The sequence below is a fragment of the Fukomys damarensis genome, unplaced genomic scaffold, assembly GCF_012274545.1.
Source record: "Fukomys damarensis isolate Sample0158 unplaced genomic scaffold, DMR_v1.0_HiC HiC_scaffold_5, whole genome shotgun sequence".
In the NCBI taxonomy this organism is placed as follows: domain Eukaryota; kingdom Metazoa; phylum Chordata; class Mammalia; order Rodentia; family Bathyergidae; genus Fukomys; species Fukomys damarensis.
Genome location: NW_022900917.1, coordinates 20,549,515 through 20,572,608, shown reverse-complemented (window position 1 = coordinate 20,572,608; position 23,094 = coordinate 20,549,515). Strand labels below are relative to the sequence as shown.

The following is a 23,094-nucleotide window of genomic DNA, read 5'->3' as shown; positions in this document are numbered from 1 at the left end:
CTGTTGTCTGGAAGGGTCATTGGCTGGGGGCTGTACACCCCAGTCACTGGTGTCTGAGCAGGCTTCTGGCTGGGGTCTGCACTCACTTACCAATGATATCTGGGTGGGCCTCTGGCTGTTGCTTGTGTGCCTGTCCAGCTCTTTTCCAAGCTTGGCTGCAGGGGTCAGGGCAGGGCCCTGGCTCAGCTTTCTAATGGTGGATGTTCTATACCATGGACTAACATATTCATAGAGCCATTCTTGATTTACTGCTCTGCAGAAGCACCCGAGATTTTGTACATAGTTTCTCACAAGATTCACCATTTTTATCCAGCTCACTCCTGAAACCTTCTTGGTCTCCCAGCTGTTTCTTATTGGTACATGTTTTTCATACATAATGATCACATTCATCATAGGTAATTACACGTAATATATCTTAATTCTTTTTTCCCATTCCCCTCCCCTCCAACACTTCTTCCCCTCCCCATTTATAAAAGATTTATTTCCCCTTCCATTCTCTTTTAAATCCCATTTCCTCTCCTTCCCTTTCCCTTCATTCCTTGTTCCCAGTCCCCTCTGAACAAGTTTTTCCTACTTCCCAGTATCTGTTCTCCATTTTGCTCCTTATTTATCCTTTGGGTTTCTCATATAAGAGAAGCAATGATAAATACAAACGTGTGTCTGATTTATTTCACTTACGATTATGGTTTTGAGGTGCATCCATTTACCTGAAAATGTCATGAGTTTATCCTTTATGGAGGAGTAGTACTCTGTTTTATATATATAAAAAAAACCACATCTTTATCCAGTATCCAGTTGATGGGCAATTGGGCTGTTTCCATAACATTTTCTTTAGTAATCTGTTGATGGGAATGTGGCCTTTTCCAAGATTTAGCTACTATAAATTGTGCTGATGTAAACATGGGTATGCATATATCACTGTGGTATGATGCTTTTAACTCTTTCAGGAAGAGACCTAGAAGGGCAATACAGTGGATCGTTGACTTATGAACTCTACAGTTTCCTGAGGGCTGGTTGTAACTCACGTTAGGTGAAAATCAATAAAGCTGAGATCGGGACGTTTACCTGTATATACACTATAGACAAGAGGCAGGTGACTCTTCTATTAACCTAATTAACCTAAATTGTTCGTATGTCAGGGCAGTAGTAACTTGAGGCTCCACTGTACCTGGGTCAAATAGAACCCCTAGGTTTGAGGATTCTCCATACTGATTTCCCTAATGGTTATACCAATTTATACTCACATCAAAAATGGAGAAGGGTTCTTTTTTTTCCACAGCCTCACCAGCATTTGTTAATTTCTTGATGATAGCCATTCTTTAGGAGATGGAATTTCAGTGTTAATTTACATTTCTTGAATGACCAGGGATGTTGAACATTTTTTCATATATTTGCTGTCTGTACTTCATTTGAAAAGTGTCTATTCATTTCAGATGTTCATTGTTGGACTGGATCTTTAAATTAAGGGTGATTTCTTTAAGTTCTTTATGCTAGAGACTAGTCCTTTGAGGATTAACTGGTAAACATTTTCCCCCATTCTGTGAGTTGTCTCCTCACTTGGTTGGTTTCTTTTGGTGTTTAAAAGCTTTTTAATTTGCTGTGACCCTAGTTGTTGATTCTAATATTTCCTATTCAGTTGGGTTTTTTCCATAAAGTCTTTGCCTACACCTGTGTCTTCAAGAGTGTTAAATATCCTACCTTTTTATATTTAGACCATTGATCTATTTCAGTTTAGTTTAGTGAATGGTGAGAGATAGGGGTCTAGGTTTAATCTTTGGCACATTGAAAGCCAGTTTTCCCAGCACCATTTATTAAAGTGGCTATCTTCCTCCCAATGAAAATGTTTGGCCCCTTTGTCAAAGATAAGGTACCTTAGTGCTCCCAGTGCTTTCTTAACCACCCAGAAAGAGAGTATCTTTGTCATTCACAGGCCCACTCACCACTACAGCCCATTCTGGGGTGTGTGAATGGAACATCAAGGTTTGTTTATAGAAAACAGGAGGCTGGAGAGGTGGGATTTGAGGGGTCTTAGGTGATATTGTAAGTGAATACAAAGGATAAGAGTTTTACCATTCCATTAGTTCAAATTTTTGAAAGTGGCTTATACATAAATGGTCAAAATAAATCAGCCAAATTCTTTCTTTACAAAATTACCAAGGAACCATTTATAAGCCAAGACTTGTATTCAAACAGCAGCATGGAGTTTCTAGAAGTCTCAGACTAGTTGGGGAGATCTAGCGGGCACTAAATGGTGGCGCATGAGAAGGACCCTACACAAGGCAAATAGCTATTCCTGTGGTTTCTAGGTGCAGAAATCTATTGCACTTTAAGTGAAAAAGGAAGGTATTAACTCACAGGATGGAAGTCATCTGGGGAAAAGTTACCTTCAGACACAGCTAGATCCAGATACTAAATATCTTCAATTTTTTTCTTATCTCAGTGATGGTCTTCATTCTAGGAAAGACTCACCTCTTAAGAGTAACTGGAATGTTCCATATGAACACTTTTCTAAGTTTCAACTAAAGTTATAAAAGGAAATCTAAGACAAAGCACTAATTCTAGAGCTGGAAGGAATGGAGAAAACAAGAAGTTTGCTCAGCCTAATCATACAGACTGAGCAGGGGTCAAGGGAAGTGTTTCCCAGTGGGAAACCCAACAGCTCTTACCAAAAAAGGGAATGGATCTTGGCCAGGAAAAAATATTCCTCACCCTTGTAAAGATGGATAAACGAGGCAGAGAAAATCAGAGAAGGCTTCCAATAGGGCAGTTTTTAAAAATCGATTTTAAGAGTGGGTAGGATTTTGTTGTGGGAGGATGAGAAGGACCCAACCAGGGAGAAATGGTATGAGCAGTATAAATGCTAATCAGTTACTTCAGGTGAGAAAGTTCTGTGTGAGCAGCCTGTTGTCACATAATGCCAGGTGTGCCAGAGAGGAAAATATGGAGTTGAGGCAGGAGAAAACCCTGAGCTTACCTCAGCTCACTGCCTTTTAGTAATGATGCCATGATTTCCGAAAAATAAGCAGAGCAAGTAATATTGCAATTTTAAGTGACTTAAATATCACATCACAACCACTCCTTGATTAAAAACACTGTCGGTGCAGTGGTGCATGCTGATGTCTCAGCTATTCAGGAGGCTGAGGCTGAAGGATCCCTTGAGCCCAGTAGGGTGAGGCCAGCCTGGTAAGACCCAGTCTCCTTAAAAGAAACTATCTATAGAGGCGATGAAAAAGTAAATTTGCTTTTGGTGTTCTTTGATTTTGTTTTGCCTTTTAATGTAAAATGAGACAAGAGAGAACCTTATCCATTTTGCTGCTCCAGTGAGCTCTGTGTGAAAAGACAGGAAACCAACTCACTGGAGGCACAGTGTAATAGACGAAAGCAAGAGGGGCCTTTGTTAAAAACTATCATAGGGCTAGCACATTAAAAAAATGTTTATAAAAATATTTATGAAAAAACACAAGCTCATAGCCAGCTTCAGTGGCCATCTTATGAGCATCCTGCCACATCCAGGTTCTTCCTGCCCAACGTTTCTCAGAGGTATTACACTCTCTCAGATGCTCCTGAGATTAGAACTCATACCACAGACCCCAAAGTGCTCCAAATCTCCAAAATTCTTAGTTTAAAAATTCCTGGTGTGCCCACATGGAACACCTCAATCCAGAGTCATGCGAGCAGTGATTTTTATTTTATTGTCAACTTCTCCTCTTGGACTAGAGAGGCAATTTCAGTAAATTATAGATAACCATTGTTATCCAGTCCTTTCCATCAACAAATGAAACAGATCAGAGAAACAAAAACAACCAGGACCAACCTTTATTCTTGACTTTTGTCTCCACTTTCATGCTTTCTTCCACGTGTTAAATATATAATAACCACACCATTATTAATATACAAATAAAGAAAAAATGCGTAACATGTAAACATGGTTGGTTGGTCTCTGCCCCCAGGTTTACGAAGTAGGCTTTTGGGGAAACAGCAAATGTTGGGTTATGTCTGGGCCCTGGGCCATTCCCAAGCTGGAGAACAATATTGACCACACTGAGTTAAGAATGGTTAATAACAGTTTCTGTTCATACCAGGGGGAAGGCTGCTCTTTTCTAAGACCTCATTTTGTTCTTTTGTAATTCAGTAAAAGGAGATATGGACAAAGGGGACACAGGATGGAATCAGAAAAAGCTTTCATGGAATCCAGAAAGTTCTATGGTAGATAAATGATAACTCCCTTTGATGAAGCAAAAAAAAAAAAAATGTGCAGAATACTTAAGCAGCCTGTCTTTCCCAAAGGGGGGCAAAACACATTTTTAGTTGGGTTAAGTAGTTGAGGCATTACAGAGGGGAAAATGTCATGGGGAAATGGAAAATATTTCTAATGTCTATAGTATATGAAATTTCTAAAAGTAATATATTTCAGGGCAAGAGGAAATATCTGTAAAAAATTATAGCCCACATGTTGGATGAAAAGTAAAATTATGAGATTAAACAGTTGTGTCATTGAAATAGCACTTGATGTAGTATAAACTCAAATATTCCTTTTCAAATTCAGCTTCTTAGAGGCTTGACTTCAGATGCCTGAGTATTTTCAACATTAGTCTTGCCTTTCTTCTTGATGCGAATAAACACAACTGCTAAAATTATACCTGAAAGAAAAAATTCAGTGTCAAGTAGATGGACTTTTCAAATGTAGTTAGTTTCTTATAAAGTAGTATCATGCTAGGAAAAAAAAAAAAGACTCATAACTAGTTTTGTGTGTGGTTCACCAAAGGTTAGTTGCACTAGTGAATTAAGGGATCTAGGAATTGGCATTCTTGGATAAGTAAGCTTATTACTCTTAATCAGTTGGTTTGTATCAAGTTCCAAATCACATCTAACCTTGGTGGCTGTCACTGCATCTCTGCCAAGAACTGGAGGGCCCAGTGTTCCATACTGTCCAAGTATATTCCTGAACTTTGTACATACTCAAATATTCTTCCCTTTCCCTAGAGAAGTCCAATCAGAACCCCCAGAGAGCTGTTCAGACCTGTTCACCTACCTAATGCCTACTTTTTATTGTGTCCACCCCAAATCTACATTTTCTATTATAACTTCATGGCTCCAGCCTACATACACTGTTGAGTGACCCCAAGTACAATATCTGAGTTCTGATGTCTCCTACCAAAGTTACATTGTGCATCTTAGCACTAAACGTGTGCTACCAAAGCCCACCATGAAAAATGGATCTGTTGTAAGGAAATTAACTTATTAGTAAGATCACAGGAGCGATCATCACAGAAAGAACTGGTTGCTCAAAAGTCGATTAAAACTTTTAATCTCAAACTTATTCTGAAAAGAATATGAAACTATAAGGGCCTATTAATTCTACCTCTGTAACTTTAAATTTATGAGGTTAAATGAGTATGTAAGAAAATCACTATTTGATATATACACAAAAAATCCTTTCTAAGGGGGCAGGTAAAAGAATAAAAGTCATAGAAGTAGAAGGCAGCTTGGTGAGTGAGTAGAACCTTAAATATCTGCTCAAATTGGTGAAAGGTGTGCCACAGATGGTGGTTCTCAGGCAGGCATGACATCACCATGCATGTTAGGATGTGTAGCAGCCATGTCATGAAGGCCTTCATGCCCTAAGGAGTTTGGACCAAAGCGTATAAAGGAGATCCCTTTCTGACCCATGAATAGAGTCCAATGTGATAACTGAGACCTGGTTTTTCCTTCCATTCAAAGAATGCTTAACTACTTAAACAATGGAGACTACTTAAAAAGAAGGTAGCATCCTCTCTTGTGTATTCCCAGCTGTAAGGTAAATGGCTTTGTGCTGCCTGCCCACAGGCCCAAAAGCGATAGAGAAATCAATCATGGACTGGAATCTCTGAAACTATGAGCCAAAACAAACCCTATCTAAGTTGTTTTATCACAGATATTTGTTACAGTAAAGGTGACTGAAGCCTCTTCTGGCATATTTCATAAAATACTAAGGCAACGCTAGATAGAGAGTGGTTCTAAAACAACCAGAAAAGCTTGGTGTACTGACTGGTGATCTATGTCTTTGACTAATGCCTTGGTTACCATGTGAGCATCCACCAGACCAAGCCCTCCATATTTCTGAAACCAAAGATAGGAATTCTTGAAGCTGAGAAGTTACACTCACCGATGAATAGAAAAGTGGTCAGGAGTATACCAACTGCCATACCCACAGTGGGTATTCCATCCTGTCTACCTGTTGGCCGGAAACAGCTGCCCTCCACACAGGTGCAAAAAGTAACTAAAAAACAGAAGAGTATTTGGTAGGGTCAATTTTGAGGTGAATAGTTGCAGAATCCTATATCAAAAACAAGAATTCCCTAAAACTTCCTGTAGCAACAGATACTATCCTAAGTTGCCTGCAGCAAAATACCTACCTGGTAAATTGACTGTCCCTTCCAAAGGTGGCCGACCCCCATCGCTGATGCGGATTGGGATATTATAAACTCTCTCCTCAAAGCTGGTGTGCTTGGTGGAAAGTTTGGCAAAAGTGCCTGTCAGAACATGGAAAATAGAAATGACACAAAACACATCTTCAGACTCGTGCATCAGCAGAAATAACTCACTGCATTATATACTCAGGCTGACTGGGAAAGGGTTAGCTATGTGTTAAATTACTCAAAGTATCACCTGCCTCCTTCCACATGTATCTTCTCATATGGTAAATAAAGGCTAAATTCTCAACTTAGAATTGAAATTAGAAATTAGATTAGAAATGAATACTAAATACATTTAGCTCTTATTATTCCCAGAAGTGTGTTTATAAATATGCCCCCAATACTGTTGTAGTAAATATATTAAACCTTTGCTTCTAAGGGAAACACAGGTACAAAATTGTGACAGACACTAAGGCTTGGTTCCTGTGTGTTTCTCTTTAAAGTTGCCTTATCTGCCTTATTTAGAATACATTGTTAACTCTGACCTGAGAGTCAGGCAGCACTGGAACTCCAGCCTCAACACAGCTGATCTAACATCATTTTCTCTGTGCGGTACTTCACAGCCTTCTTGCACTTAGAAACACTAAATAGCACTGCCCCAGCTCAACTTCTAAAAATAGTTTTGATCTTATTTCAACTCATTTCTCTAGTATCATCGCATTCGTGTATATACCTAGAACTTTTCCAGAACTTGGGGGAAGATTTTCAGACCTAAAAATTATGGCTTCCACTTTTACTCCTAGAAAAAATTGGCTAACCGGGATCCAGGTGGATATATCATTCCACCAAAACCAACGAAAAAAAACAGAATACATGAAACAATAGTTTTAAAGATATTGGACATGAGATAAAGGACAGTGATATCTGAAAGAAGACAAATGATATGTTAACAAGTTCTTACAACATAGAATGTCCAGGTCATTGTAGAGCCAGGAGCCCAGGCATGACTCCAAGTTAGGCGATGGAGCTGGAATAAGGAGAGGTAGAGGCAACTGGAAGCTCTGAGAGCAGAGAACCAGGGAGAGGCAGAAGGAGCCCACGTACTCACTGTAAGTTTTCACTGAGTACAGGGCAGAGCATGTTCATAAAAAGAACAAGCTACACAAGCAACTAGTCAGAACAATCTTTGGTGTAAAAGGGCCAGGAAATTGTTCCTGTCCTAGGAGTCAGAGTGAAACACCTCACCATTCATGGTATAAATCACAGACAGGTTTTTGGCCTCAGCAGTTAGGAAAAATGAGCCCTAAAATAAATGTTGCCCTGGCCTTGCCTAATCAAACTTAAAAACAGTGTGAAAGTGTCAAACTATTTCTAAGTAACTTAACTGCGTTTCAGAATAAGGCTCAAGAATATTTATGGGAATATAAAACTATTTGGCATCCAAATTTGACATTTAATAAAAAAGACATACCAGAAAAACCAATCAAAAGCTATTCTGAAGTGACATTAATAGTTGCCAAAGACAAGAAAATAGTCGTATCTTATATGTTCAGAAGAAAGAGTGTTAAGTACAGACGTGGAAGACTCCATTTAATTTAGAGATGAAAATGATAACATTTGATGTGAAAAATTACTACACGGGATTAATGGCAATTTGAAAATAATGAGGAAAAAAAGGCATGAGTTTTAAGACATATAAATTATCAAAAATAAAGCAGAGAAAAAATGAAAAGAAAAAATAGCACCATAGAGCCTTAAAAGGACTTCAAATAACCTAATTATATGTAATTGAATCCCTCAAAGGGACTAAAGAATGAAAAGATTAAAAAGTATTTGAAAGAAGAACTATTTTTGCAAGTATGACAGAAAGTCTAAGCCCTCAGATCTCAAGAAAATTAACAAAACTTTGAGCAAAATTATACCATGGCAGATAATCAAGTTACTGAAAACTAGTGATAAAATACTTTAAAAGCATCCTGAGGGGGCAAAAATATTACTTCCAAAGAAACAAAGTAATTGTAGAAGAAACAATGCAGATAATACAACAAAGAAATAATTTTAAATTATTTCAGCCATATTCTCTAGTCACAATAGAATTAAATTAGAAATCAGAAGGATGTAGGAAATAGTCCCCCAAATATTTGGAAACTAACGTTTCTAAATAGTCCATAGATCGCAGAAGAAATATAAAGAAAATCTGTATTTTGAACCAATGAAAGCACAATATAAGTCAGACTGTATGGAATGCAGCCAAGGAATACTAAGAAATAAATTTGTATACCAAATGCCTATGTACATAAAGAAAAATGGGTTTCAAATTGACTGCCCCAGCATCCGCCCGAGGCAAATAAAACCTAATTTCGTCAACCAGCCGTGTTTTTCTTGAGGGAGTTCTGACGCCTCACCGTTGATTTTGGAAACTTCCCAGTCCTTCTGTAGACTTTCACTGCCGAGGGCAAATGTAAAGTGGAAACCCCGGAACGTCTGCTGGTCATCGTCAGTGGCCTCGAACACCAGGCTTCCCGGCGCACTGAGCGGGTAGCAGAAGAACAAGCCTGTGTAGTCCTTGGCCAGCCGCGGGGGGTTGTCATTCACATCCTTGAGGGCCAGGTGGAAAAACGAGGTGGAGCTCAGGGAGGACCCGCCTAAGCAGAGAGTGAATGAAACGTGTCAGCATGCTCACAGTCCTCCTAATATTTCTTGCTTTTAAAAAAAGTTCAACATCGGGCCGGGGATTTAGCTCAGTGGTTCCGCTGTCCGCTTTGCAAACGCAAGGACCTGAGTGCGATCCCCGATTCAAAAACCATATTTAAGCACGTATATCTATTGAGGTAGTAGAGAGAAGCTTTTAGAATCAAAGACCTGGTTTTGCCCCTAAAGTCTTAACGTTAATACCAACCAAGATGTGTGTACTGTTGCTTCTAAACAGCTATTGCACACTTGCAGGTGGGAAGACTGAAACTCAGAGAAGGTGTATGATTTACTCAAGGTCACACAGCCGGTGAGAAGCAGGTTTCCACCCCCGGAGGTCTAGCTCATGCTCACACCCTCTGGAGCACCTTAGCAGTGCCTTACACATGACAGGCCAGAATCTAAGCCACCTTTCTTCAGCTGAAAAACATGGCTTTGTAAAGGTCTCACGTAGAATTGAGTGCTGTAGAAAATAATAAAAGGCTGCATAAATGTTACGTGTTATGCTATTGTGTGGAGAAACCTGTAATGTGCTGCATGATCGGTTGGTAGCTGTGTGATCTTGGACAAGTTACATAACTGCCCCATGTTTTGGTTTCTCTCTCCCTAATTTTGCTCACTAATAGAACATAGCTCATAGTGTGATATCATGGGGAAGTTGTTACTATGTGCATAGTGCAGGCCGCCATAAACACAGACTATTTTCTCCCCAACGTCAAACACACTCTTTCTACAATTTGACTGTTTCAGTTCCACTCAATTCTGATTCCTTGTTTTCTTTCCTGTCTTCTATTTCCCTGACCAAACCAGAGAAAACCCCCTGGGGCTCTTGAAGTCATTTTGTCTATTTCCGTTATTTCAGTCCCAGCAACTGAAAAAGGACTAGCATTTGGAGAGCGGTCTTGATTCGTGAAATTTCTCAAATGTGAGACATGCCTCAAACATACCCACAGAGCAGTGTGAAGTCCTGTGGAATGACGGAGGGGTGCATGGCATGAAGGCTGAGCCAGGACCTTCCTGATTCACCAGGAGTCTCTAAATCAAGAGCTGGGTGTACACAGTGTGACAGAGGAATTCAGAGGCTGTCCCTGACTCGGCTCGGCGGGCCCATGTACTCACACTCCATGCTGAAGTTGGCATAGAAGTTCTGTGTTTCTGCCTGCTTTGGTTTCACTTGATTGTGCTAATTTTGAGTTTCTTAATCTCTCCACTTACACAGACCATTTTTATGATTTCTTTCTCTGTTCCCCACTCTAGCCTCCAATTTGAGGCTTCACATTTTGAAAGGTTTTTATTGGTCTAAAAGTATATGCATGTGTTGTGTAATTTGTTCAGTTTTTTTCTTGGTAAACCTGGCACATATTTACCAGCTAATTAGAGCCTCTGATCAGTTTAAAATCAACAGATTATCTACTGTGGGTTGGAAGATTCCATTTAAATGCAAAGAATTCAGTGTTTTAATTAGCAGCCTATCGCTGGTAAGCATATGTTCCTGTGAGCTTACTTTAATTTGAAAAATTCCCTGGAAGCCCACATTCAGAGCCAGTGGATGACATATTTCACCACAACTGAACTACATGGGATGCAAAGATTAAGCAAGGATTATTCAAACACCCTCAGCTTACCTGTGTAACAGTCTTTTCTTTCCAAGTTTATCCTATTTCATGTAAACCAAGATGCCCAAATCCCTGCAAACCTACTGAATCAGTTTCCAGCAGTAGGCTCCTGGGATCACCAGCGAGCAAGGTCTCCAGATGATTCTGATACATATCAATGTGGAGAATACTGCATAAAACATTTTCTGCTTCCAAAAGGGTAGAATCTACGGGGCTGCAGTGTGAGGCTCCAGGAGCAAGTGGTGGGCTAGGATCACTGGGCCACTTGGTCTGGCCTCACTCCCAGGAGAAACCCACAGCCACCCTGACGGAGGGAGGTAGTATAGGCAGGGGCACTGGGAGTTTCCCAGAAGAGGCGAGAGCCCCTACCAAAAAACCAAAACGAAACAAAAACACACAGAGCAAATGGCCAGCCTCCAGGACAACGCCAGCCAGAAACAGCCCCGCTAGTGGGTAGTTCTCATCTCTAACAAAACCAAGAAGGGTGGGCTAGCACTTCTCTGCCCTTCGTGTCCTTCTACTTTGAAGCCTGTTCCGTCCTGGTGGTTTGAGCTCAAGTTCTTCACCCTCCCTCTTTACCACTGCATCCCCTGATCATCTGTGTTCCGAGAGTTCTGCTCACTCACCTACTTCCGTGGCCACCACTTGAACCCGATACACACTTTCAGTTTCCCTGTCCAGCGGAGCCACGCTAAAGATCTCGCCAGTGATGGGGTCAATTTTAAGCCAACCTTGCGTGTCACCTCTCAGGGAATATCTTCATGAAAAGAAAACAGAAGAAAGCATTATTATTTTGCATGAAAACAAAACAGTTGTACATCACTGTATTACATCAGTATCATCATTTGTGTATTTACAAGGATCATTATCTCATGTTAAATTTTTTATTTTTATATCCTCTGTCTTCACAAGGAGAATCTGTTCATTGTTACAATGTGGTGTTTATGCTTTTTTATTGGAAGGGTATAGTCACAAACTCTACAAGAGAAAAGCTTTCCAGGCAATCAAATAATCTAAAATAAGGCAACCTAGAAGTATATTTAAAAATCTCTCAGCACACCTCCCTCTCTTGAGAAAACCTAACTGCCCAGAGGTAGAGACATTAGGTAAAACAGGTAAATAATCAGACCACTGGTGGCTTAGTGAATCCCTCACTGAACAAAGATCAGTTGAGCGCTTAACAGGCAGTGGGCCAGGTGAATGGCTTACACACATTCAGATAATGCCAATGAAATGTGGTAAATACACAGACGGGGCCCTCTGGGATCCTAGAGAGGTTGACAGGATTCAGAGACGCCTTGCTGAAGGAGATGTTAACGCAGGCAGAGGGAGTTCAAGCAGGAGGACGGTGCCCAACCCAGAGCACAGAAGCCAAGGAGTAGCTCAATGGGTATAGGAGAGTCACACCCCAGTGGTGCTGGGTACATCTGAGAATCAGTGGGTGCAAAAGGTGCAGCAACATAGACTTGAAAGAGGCAGCCACACACAGACGGTGGTGAACAGGAAGGGAACCCAGACGTACTGGTATTTTCAATGGAACTCAGGAGGCGTGTGAAGGGTGAGCTTGAAATGAGACTTGAACCACAGGAAAACTAACAGGCACAGCCCTATGGGAAGCAACACATTAGAGCCAGAAAGATGTCCTCCATATCATTAGACTATTTACCTAAATAAAAAAATAACAAGTTAGAACTTAAAGAATTATATGCTTCCATGTACTCAAAATATTTTCTATGATTAAAAATACTGAAAACAAGCTGTTTAGGCATAAAAACGAGAATGATATTTAGTTAAACTAGTGTTTCTCAGCAGTTGTTTGTCGTCATTTTCAGGGTATAGTACATGCCAAGCACTGTGTGTATGGGCGTCAAACAAAACAAATCCTCTGTGATCCGTCCTTCGCCCTGGAAGAGGTACAAAGCTGACCTGATGTGCTTTCACGAAGACTCACTAACTGAGCACAGCGAATCAACTCGGGGCCAATAGGGGAGGGCAGGATGCATCCCCAACAGGCATCGTGACAGCATGGACCACATCGGATGCAGTAAGAAGCATCTGGGTACCTCAGTGAGAGAACCCATAATATCTGCTGATTGACTCTAAATATGTACAGCTGAAGAATTAAATTGCTCCAGCCTAAACTTTGCTGTCACCCTTAATTCTTAACTGATTTGCATCTGAACCTACTGACTGTTCCTCATTCCTGAGATGCTTTTTTGATTGGTCTTCCAGAGCCATATCTATAGGATGCCTTCTTTCCCATCTACCTTGCCTACCTCTCCTCTCAGTCTGTGGTAACTCTGCTCCTTACTGTGGTGTGGATAAGGTGCAAGTTTGTCCCCCAGGCTTCACGTGTTGGTTCCTGTGTTCAAGCGTTGGAGGCTTGGGTCTCAGTATGGTGGTGTTGGGAGGTGGGAGGTGCCCTTTAAATTAAGGTGGTGCCGTGGCCCCGTGAGGTAGGAGAGAAGCAAGAAAGATAGGAAGGGGACGAGGAAAATAATTTCTAAACTGTACTTTTAAGAACACTGCAGCTTCAGAACACAATCAGTTACCCAAGGTGACAACATCTTTTCCCTTCCAGAAAACACCCTCCAAAATAATTCCTAAGGGTCTAAAAGATGCAGCAAGCCTGTAAATTGGGCCTGTGCTTTTCATCTGTGTTATGACTACGTCTCAATGTGGCCCCAAAGCCTCACATAGCCATTGGGTGGGGACTTTTCAGAGGTGCCTGGATCTAGCACATATGGTACTAGGATTAAAGGTGTGTAGTTACTAAATTAGTCTAATGATTGGTTTGGCATAGTTCTGGGTAGGATTAAAGGTTCCCTGGGAGTGAGTGCTACCAGCACTAAAGGCAGGTCACCTGGATAGGATGTAAGGGACAGAAAGAAGCTTGTAGCTTGTCGCTTGCTTGCTGCTTTCTGCTGGCCCTTCTTTTGCCATGAACTGTTTCTCCTGTGCGATGCCCCTCTGCCATGCCACTTGCCTGGGAGCCAGCTAACGATGCACTGAAACCTCTACAAACTATAAGCCAAATAAACCTTTCCTCCTTTAACTTTGGATGGTAGAAATTTTGTCTCAGCAAAGAGATAAGTAACTAAGACCACCTGTAAACTGAGCCTGTACCCTTCCTCTGATACCATAGATTCACAAACCCCAGACTTCCATACTCAAGGAAGCCACACTGGTAAGTGGACAACATCTCTCTGCAGTTCAAACACATGCAGATGGTTTGCATTCTAACCTAGCCCACCAAACAGGTAACCTGACAGAGAGCAGGCACACACATCCTACATCAGCCGTCTTGAGGACACCCAGAGAGCACATAAAACCCTAAACCCCAACCATAATGTGCCTCTCTCTTTAGGGCCCACACTCTGTACTAGGAGAGTTAAAGAAGTATACTCAGAATAATCTTTTTATGCCTTTCACTGAGATGTCCTGTAATTCTTTTATGTGACAAATCAGCAAGCCTACAACCTACCCTAAGGGTGGGATAAACTCAAGTTATCTCCTCTCTGGAAGTCCACCCTGTACATGTCCAGTAACACTCAGACCCCATCTAGTAACCCTTGAACTTCCAAAAATGTATCTCTCTCCTTTGCAAAGTCACATATTTTATAATAGCAATCAACAGACCAATATAGATGACAATCAGAAAGACTTAAAATTAAAGTTCCTAAAGGACCAAAGGGAGACAAGACCCCCTTTCAAATGTTTAAAGAAACTTAAGGGATTGTTATTTGTAACTACATGCATTGGTTTAAGCCATCCCAACATATTTTCTATGTTATAGACAGTACAGATAATGTTGCACAATACATAGAAGCAAAAGATCTGAGTGCAAGTCCTATCTGTCCCCTTATTAATATATGACCTAAAAGAGTCTATAGGTATCATCCAGATAGCCAAACTAATCATCATTGCACATTTAAAAATAATTATGTGGGCCAGGGATTTAGCTCAGTGGTGCCGCCACCTGCCTTGCAAGAGCAAGATCCTGAGTTCGATTCCCGGTACCAAAAAAGAAAAAAAATAATAAAAATAATTATGTGTGCATATTTTAAGACAGTTTAGTCCTATTGAACAAAAGGGGACCGAGAATTGTTAAGATGGAAATATTTCCCCATTTTGCTTAGCCACGCCACCTTGAGCATCAGCGCTTCCAGGGCTGGCCTGAGGATGCATCTCACTGCCCCAGACCAGCTCTCCGGAGCGCCAAGGGAACCGAGCCACCTTTTTCCACAAGAGGCCCTCCCCTTGAAAGCTGGCCCTGTCCCCTCAATTGGGTTTGTCTGAAGCTCCGGTCTTCCCTGGGCTGGAACCCTTCCATGGAGTCCAGGAGGGGGACACCATGCCCGGAAATCACCAGCTCTCTCTGGGTCCTGCAGCAAGTGGGCGGCAATGAAACTTGCACTGCCTCCCACTTGTCTGGAACACCTGCTTGAGCCGAGGCAGAGAATCTCCTGCCCAGACCACCAGCTGCTCCGTGAGGACCACCAGCTTCTCTCCCGTCCCAGCCCTCTCATCCCCTCTGTGTAGTTGCAGCACACAGCTCAGCCTGCTTGGCCCTGTGCTCTTGTACCTTATGTCCAGACCTTCGGGATCCTCGGCCATCACATTGCCCACTTTAGTGCCCACAGCTACATCTTCACTGACTTCCGCTTGGAAGACAGGCTGGGAAAACACAGGTACTTCATTCACATCCGTCACAAAAAGAAAGAAGGAGGCAAACGAACTCGAGTTGTACAAGACACCAGGTACCAGAGGCTCAGGATTTTCTGCATGGACTACAATTTTGGAAATAGCTGCTGTTTCAAAATCCAGAGGCTGTGGAGGGAAATGAAACAGGAAACTTGATTTGGGGTTGATTAGCTCCTTTGAAAGATTTATTTCCTATACAATTCTAAAAACTCTCACATAGAGCAGCAGTTCCTAGTGCAGTATCACCAAAAACCTACTTCTCAGAATAATGAAACCGTGAAAAAATCTTCAGTGCAGGACTTACTATTAGTTTTAATATGTTAATGTACATTTTAACTTTTCTAAAAGAGGAAATCTAATTCTCAAGTTTATTTAACCCTAGGACACTTCCTTCATTCAGGAGAAATGTGTTGATTCTCAATACAGTTCTCAAAGAAAAGCTTGGGAATTTATTATATTACAAAGATTTCTGCATTTGTGTAGAGAATGATTTACCAGCAGCCTTAGAAGACAAGCCGCAAAACACATTAATCTAGGGCCAGGGATTTAGCTCAGCAGTATCGTGCCTGCTTTGCAAGCACAAGGTCCTGAGTTCGATCCCCAGTACCAAAAAACAAAACAAAATATTAAACTCATGGAGGAATAGTTAAATCATGGAAATGGCCCATCTGTCTATCAACAGATGAATGGATAAAATGTGGTTTATATACACAATGGAGTACTCTTCAGCCATAAAGAAGAAATTTGAGTCATCTGTAGGAAAATGGATGCATGAGACCATAATGCTAGGTAAAATAAATCAGACATGGAAGATTAAAAATGCATGATTTCTCTTATATGAGAAATCCAAAGCATAAATAATTTAAAGGGCAAAATAAGACGATATGAAACAGAGAGCTAGACCTTTTGCAGATGAGAAGGGAGTCTAGGGGTGGAGGAAAAGGGAAGTGAGAGGGGAAAGGAAGTAGAAAGGATTGAGGCGTACAATGTACATGGACCTACTGCCCACAATGGACGTATGCATTATGTATCACAAACATGGACAAATGAAGATAGGTGATCTGCTGTCATTCCAGGCCATGTTACATGGGTCCAGGAAGGGAAATGAAGAAGCCAACACTGGACTGGTACAAGAAGCATTGAGTAGGCACAGCTATCTAAGATGGAAAGAGTTCCTTAAAAAGTAAGATCTCAACTCTGGAAGTTTTCAAGCTGAGGTTTAATGTGCGACGGCATCTAGAGGATCTAACTATCACATCAGGAACTAGCTCCATGGGACTTCACAGCGCCACTCTGGGCCACAGCCCATCCCTCTCCTCTGCCCTCTGCCGGGGGCTGCACAGTGGACAGCTCCTGCGCAGGCTCAAGGACTCAGAGTCCAACCCGTACTTGCTGCTTCAGCAGCTCCAGGGAGAGCCTGGAACTCAGGAACTTTGACCCGTGCCCCAAAGGCTGGTTCGGAGTAGACAAGTTGTGGAAATGCTGCCCACCCTGATTACCTCCACCCAGCCCTGGCCTGCCATGAGGCAGATGGGGACTCTTGAGTTTAAGTGTTGTCAGGCACGACTGGGAAGGGGCCTTCTTTGCACCTTGCCTGGCTCAGTCTCTCTCCTAGGACCTCCTTTCTTGAAATTCAGACTTTTAGATTTTATTTTTTTTAATGCAAATTTTTCCTCTCTGAATTCTTGCTTCATGATTCTTTTTAACCAGCTTGCAACATCACCGGGAACACTGCACATTTTATCTCCCCAGAGCAGCTAAAGCAGCAGGTCCGAGTGAGTGCCATTTGACATTAGAATCACGCGTGTTTGGCGTCCTTAGGCCCTAGGGGAAAACACTCCCTGTATTTTAAGGGGTATTGATGACAATATATCTTTTCCTGTCATAATTTTTTAATCACTCCTCATGTTTTTCAATTACACCTAGTACGTGTCCATTCACCACAAGCGGTGAAATTAGTTTCAAGGAAGGTGACTCAAGCATGTGAGATGGTAAATGAGTCATCTGGTAAACCTTGCACATACTCTAACACAGGTGGAGCGACTACAAAGGAAAAGAGTCAAGGCTCAGGGTACACGGCAGGGGACAGGCACAGGTGAGGAAGGGCTAGTGGGAGCCTGTGAAAAGAAGCAGGAACTAAGAATACGTTGGTTCCAGGCCACTTATCCTTAAAGAGAGAGGGACAAAGCAAGAGCCAATGCACTTAGCAGCACTATAAAAGGTAAAAACAGGAGGGAAAAAGGATATACTTGCCTATCAAACCTTGAAAGGTAATCCAGCAATTTCCAGTCACTATTCAAGAGGAGTCTGTGCGGGTCACAGGGGAATAAAAGGTCTACAGCTGAGGGCCACAGGGCTCATCCACCTGAATTCCCAGCATGTGCAAAGGGGGAAGTGAAGCCCTGAGGCCCAGCTCAACCCTCCACAAAGCTTGGCAGACTGAGCAAATTAAAATATAAAATACCTATTTATATTTGAATTACAGGGAAACAACTTTTGGTGTATGTCTCAATTATTGTATGAAGCATATACCAAAAAATTACTCAGCCTATATTTTGGGGGAGCAATCTTATCTCACTGTAAAAGTTAATTGACTGATCAGTGACAAACTAGGACTATAACCCTGACTTTCTCTTAGGAGGAGAAAGACTGACAGAGTGCACCAAGAGTCCACCGCCATGCCTTAAAGGTCACTGCTAATACTATTTATAGGTCCTCGCACAATCAAATAACCCATCACAAAGATAAATTCATTTCATGGGCTATTTACCTTTTTAACTGTGACATAGCCCGCGTTGGTGTGGGGATCTGTGTCAATCCCCAGTCTTCCCTCGCCATCCCCCTGTACAATCCGGTACAGGATTTTAGAACTCCCGGTGAATGGCTCATCAGCATCCGTGGCTTGGATGGTTAAAATGATGGACCCAATAGCTGTGTCTTCAGGAAGAGTCAGGTTTCCATACTGGGGAGGAAAGGGGGGAGGAAACAATGAGAATGTCCACTGTCATTAAGCTAGTCAGGTTTCCATACTGGGGAGGAAAGGGGGGAGGAAACAATGAGAATGTCCACTGTCATTAATAACCAAAGAATAACCAAAGGGTACCCTTGTCTCAGAATGGACATGGTCATAGTCTACATCAATATTTACCAAGCATTCTTTTTCTATTTATGAATATGGTGCAGTTGATCTTAATATCAGTCATAGTTATGAATAAAATCCCTGGTACAGAGGAACACACATCTCAGAGATCTACTAGTAAGATTTCACTTCCCATATCCAAGATGTTTAATATCTATAATTATAGCACAATGATAATAAAAATTGCTATAATGTATTAAGTACCTACAGTGTAACAGACACTCTACATAAATTATTTTAATTAATTCTTAACAAAAGGATAGAAGTTGAGAATTTGAACTTTGGAGTCAAAGAACTGGTAGGAGTCCTAACCTTGCTGTTTGTCAGTTGAGTGACTTGAATCAAGTTACTTCACTTCTTTAATCATTAATAGAGATAAAAGAACTTACTTCCTGTTTTCTGTGGGGTTTAAGAGAGACAGTCATGCACAGAAAGCCCTGAATGCCTGGTCTGTAGTCAGTGCTCAATAAAGATAAGAAATAAAACACCCTGTTGAATAGCTATATTATATACCCTCTCCACTTAAGAAGAGAGCAAATGGGGAGAGGTTCAGCTCACCCACGACGACACTGCTCATGAGTCATAGAATTGAAATTTGAATGCATGTGTGTCCAACTCCAAAGCTTGTGCTATTAATCACTGGCCTAAAACATCTCCCACTCCCCAGAGGAGCCCCCAGATCATCTCTCCTGGTGTGTGATCTTCAAGATGGTGCCTGGGAGTGTCCCAGGTGAGAACCACTGCAATACACGAAGCAAGCTTTTGGTTGCTTTAGCCAGATTTGTATTTCTAAGCTCTGAGATCTGCAAAGCAAGATTCTTACCCTCAATCTAAATGCTTCTGTCTAGATGCAAGGAAATCACGACACTGGGTAAGGATAAAATGCCCAAGAGAATAGAGGCTGAGAAGTGGTGGATTCTTTATTTCATGCTTGCTTAACCTCAGTGCCTGTTATACAAGATACGTTTAGTCACACCTCTTACCATTCCAAGCCCTATCTTAAATCAGTCCCCTTCTTTGTCAGTCTTGTTTCTATTTTGATATGAACTTCATCAGAAGGCTCTGAGCTGCCTCATCACTGACTTCAAACATGACAAAACAATCTAGTCAAATGGACTTCTCTCTCCTTCAGACTAATAAAGCTAGACTAGACGTCCCTTTTAAAAGGAAGCAGTGATAAAGCCATCACCAAGACTAAAGCCTGTATTAAAGACAAGAAAATAGTAATTTGCATTCTTGATGTTCTAAATTCATTTTTTCTTTATGTCTAATTCTAGTTCTTGCAAATGTCTGGAGTATATTTTGTCTTCAACTTAAACTAGAGCCTCATTTTTTTCTCTTCTCTTACCCAATACTACAAAATGAGTTAAAGTTTCCAGTAGTCCAACTATTAAATTTTGACTCTATCCACAAAATCTATACCGACAAACTGTAGGCAGCCATTGTTCAAATTTGCTCAGTGTGACAAAGATGATGGTTGTAGCTTTTAAGCAGCCCTTGGAATAAATGAGCTGTGTGTAGTAGTTTATGAACACTCACTCCCAGATACTACAACAGTGAATATTATCGCTCCCTGAAGATTTCCACTCAAGATGGCGTCTGGGTGTGTTACACGTTCGGTGATGATGGCTACCTGTCATGTCTGGCATTTTTCTTAGCGATTCTTTTTTTTTTCCCCCAAGAAGTAAGGGTTGAGTAACAGGAACAAAGTAGAGAAAAAAACAAATGGTGAAAACTACTCACATCTGATTTTTCAAAGATGGGAATCTGATCATTGATATCAATAATGTTGATTTGTACAGCACAGAGGGTCCTGAAATCTGAAAACCAAAGTTATATCACAGAAATTTTTCACTGCAAATCATGTATTAAAATCAGGAATCTGTCAGGAAAAATCGGCAAGTGAAGTGACAGCCATATCACAACTTCACAACTGACACGCAGTCTCTCTGGGGAGAGGATCCTCCGCTCACCTCCTGCACTCACAAGCCGGTCACTGAAAGGGAGAGGTGAAATACAGACAGGCCGAGGAAAGTGTTCTGGACTCCCCATCGTCCTCCCCAACCTCGTCCTAGGGAGCAGGATGGCTACTTTTGTGGACAGCTTCTCTGAGACTCACACAGTCTTCAAAGTCCAATGTGAAATTATCCTTCCAGAAAGCCCTTCCTGAACAGCCCAAGGGTGCCTTCCCCTATTCAAACACATCTGCCCTTTACAGCAGAGAGGTCGCAGGGCTCCCGTTCCCTCCCCTCGGAGGGAGGGAGGGTGTGATACAGTTAGCCTCCTCCAAGGGCTGCTCATGGGACCCTGGGAAATGGCACAGGCTTTGAGTGGTGGGTATGACGGTCCAGGGACCTAGTAAGAGACACAGGTGGATCTCAGATCCAATTGAAAGTGGAATGATAGGGGTGAAGTGCCTGGGAAGAGAGCCAGAACAAGAAACACATGACACGTTCTTTGTTGGGATCGCCATTGTTCAAACACAATACACTGTATGGTACATGGTCCATTTGGGCTCTGGGATCCCATGATTTGAATTCTGGCCCCTGATCAGAGATGTTAAGAAAATGAGGATCCACTCAATGTCTCAATGCCTTGATCAGCTTACCTACAAAATGTGGTTACTAACAAAACTGAAGTTTTCATCGTAATAAATTGTTTGTGGTGTCTATGTTCCAGGCATCACACTAAGTGTCCTATCTGCCTTCCTAATCTCATCTTCCATTCCCCTTTATTTAAATAATAAGACGGCAAAGGGATAGAGAATGTAAGTAATCTTCCCAAGGTAACATGGCTCAGGCTGGGTTCGGCTCTTCAACCTGCTCTGTGCTCCACAGGCTTGACCTTATCAATGGCATCAGTGGACACCTTTGCCCTCTAGGTGACAGGTGGGTTCTGCCAGCAGGCAGGAGAAGACAGGAAGGGCAGAAAGGAAGTGGCTGGGGTGTCCTTCCTATCTGGCTACCAACATAGGGCTTCAGATAGTAAAAGCTGCCCATTCTGTTTCTCCTTGTTTCCCTTGACCTTTCCTGTGAGCTTTCCAAATCCTCACCTGTTTTTGGAGGCACTGGGAGGTTAAACTTAGGGCTTTGCACTGAGCTACATTGCTAGCCTTTTTGTTTGTTTGTTTTTTGAGACAAGATTTTCCTGTCACTCAGACTTGACTCAAACTTTGATCCCCCTGCCCCTCCTTTTTGTTGACCCATTTTGAGAAGGCCATGCAATTTCCTGCTGGGATCCTAACTACGCAGGTAGTCTAACTCTACAGCTGCTGCCCAATGTACCAAACATGATGCCAGATGTAATCTAATGCTAGTTTCGCTATAAACAAGCAGATATTGATTAAAGTTGTGGCTGATCCCCAGAACAGCATACAAGAATGAGGTCATCCCAGGATGTGACAATTAAGTTTCATTGTCAATTTGATTGGCTTGAAGCTGCCCGGAAAATTAGTACAGCACATTTATGGTGTGTCTGAGTGGCTCACGGAGATGACTCTCAGGTCTACATCTGGTCCCTTACGCCTTCTTCTCTGGCACTGTTCTACTTGGCTTCCTAGCCACCATAAAGTAAACAGCTTTGCCCCACCACATCCTTCTGCCATGAGCCTTTTTTCTGCCTTTGAGCCTGATGGCCATGAACTGAAACCCTTGAAACCATGAGCCAAATTAAACCTCTCCTCCTTTAGGTTGAGGTCAAGTATTATATCCTAGCAACAGGAACACTGACTTGTACCAAGGGCCCAAATTCACTGGCTCATTGCTCTGCAAATACTTTATTTAGGCAGTCATGGGGCTTCCTTGATTTGATATAAAACTATGTCAACTATAGCCTGGTCTCTAATTTTCTGTAATGCACAATTGATTGCCGAGTTCTAGCAACACATACATATTTATAACTATTTTATAACCTGGTCCGTGTTTTCTATACTCCTGCACATGAACAATTTGTACTCTGATTTCCACGTTACACACTTATAACTTCAAACCCCTTCACGTCCCAATGTTGTTGCATGTGGAATTTCCATTCTTCCACAGGTCCTACACAATTTTATAACTCATCATACTCATTCTTCAAAATTTAGCACAATGACACTTCTTCCAGAAAGTCTTACCCGCTCTCTCCCCTCACCTCCCCCTCATTTCTTTTGCGGGCTATTTTGTATGTGTTCCACGTAATTTACTAATTCATAAATGTCTGCCTTCTCTACCAGAGCAAGCACTCCTTATCTTACCCGCTCTCTCCCCTCACCTCCCCCTCATTTCTTTTGCGGGCTATTTTGTATGTGTTCCATGTAATTTACTAATTCATGTGTCTGCCTTCTCTACCAGAGCAAGCACTCCTTGAGGACAGACTCTGGGTCTTCCTCATCTTGTGGCCCCAGGGCCTTTCTGGGCATGTCAAACACGGTAAATGTTCAGTAACTGCTGAAATAATGGACAGCTAATAGTGTGAAACTCTCAGTGCATCAAGGACAGACATGATTTATTATGCCCTCTTCTGCTGCACTTCAACATAATGCTTAACAAACATTGGACCCTCAATATTT

The 23,094-nt window shown here is 41.8% G+C and overlaps 1 protein-coding gene and 1 long non-coding RNA gene across 6 annotated transcripts in view; one reads left to right on the top strand and one right to left on the bottom strand.

Annotated features, from left to right (window-relative positions):
• The window catches only part of LOC109117893, a 29,851-nt gene extending 17,080 nt beyond the window's left edge, over positions 1–12,771 (top strand). Inside the window, exon 2 of the long non-coding RNA XR_002025205.1 lies at positions 12,535–12,771. This is a non-coding gene — a long non-coding RNA (uncharacterized LOC109117893). The remainder of the gene's footprint in view (positions 1–12,534) is intronic.
• Cdh17 (cadherin 17) overlaps positions 3,677–23,094 on the bottom strand; it is a 106,000-nt gene continuing 86,582 nt past the window's right edge. For all 5 annotated transcript variants that reach the window (XM_010619622.3, XM_010619621.2, XM_010619620.1 and 2 more), the window contains 8 exons: positions 20,289–20,365; positions 18,177–18,368; positions 15,288–15,532; positions 11,329–11,459; positions 8,801–9,040; positions 6,396–6,512; positions 6,146–6,259; positions 3,677–4,640 (listed from right to left, as the gene is read on the bottom strand). In XM_010619622.3, the coding sequence (XP_010617924.1) occupies positions 4,543–4,640; positions 6,146–6,259; positions 6,396–6,512; positions 8,801–9,040; positions 11,329–11,459; positions 15,288–15,532; positions 18,177–18,368; positions 20,289–20,365 (1,214 nt within the window). In that variant the 3' untranslated portion in view covers positions 3,677–4,542. The remainder of the gene's footprint in view (positions 4,641–6,145; positions 6,260–6,395; positions 6,513–8,800; positions 9,041–11,328; positions 11,460–15,287; positions 15,533–18,176; positions 18,369–20,288; positions 20,366–23,094) is intronic.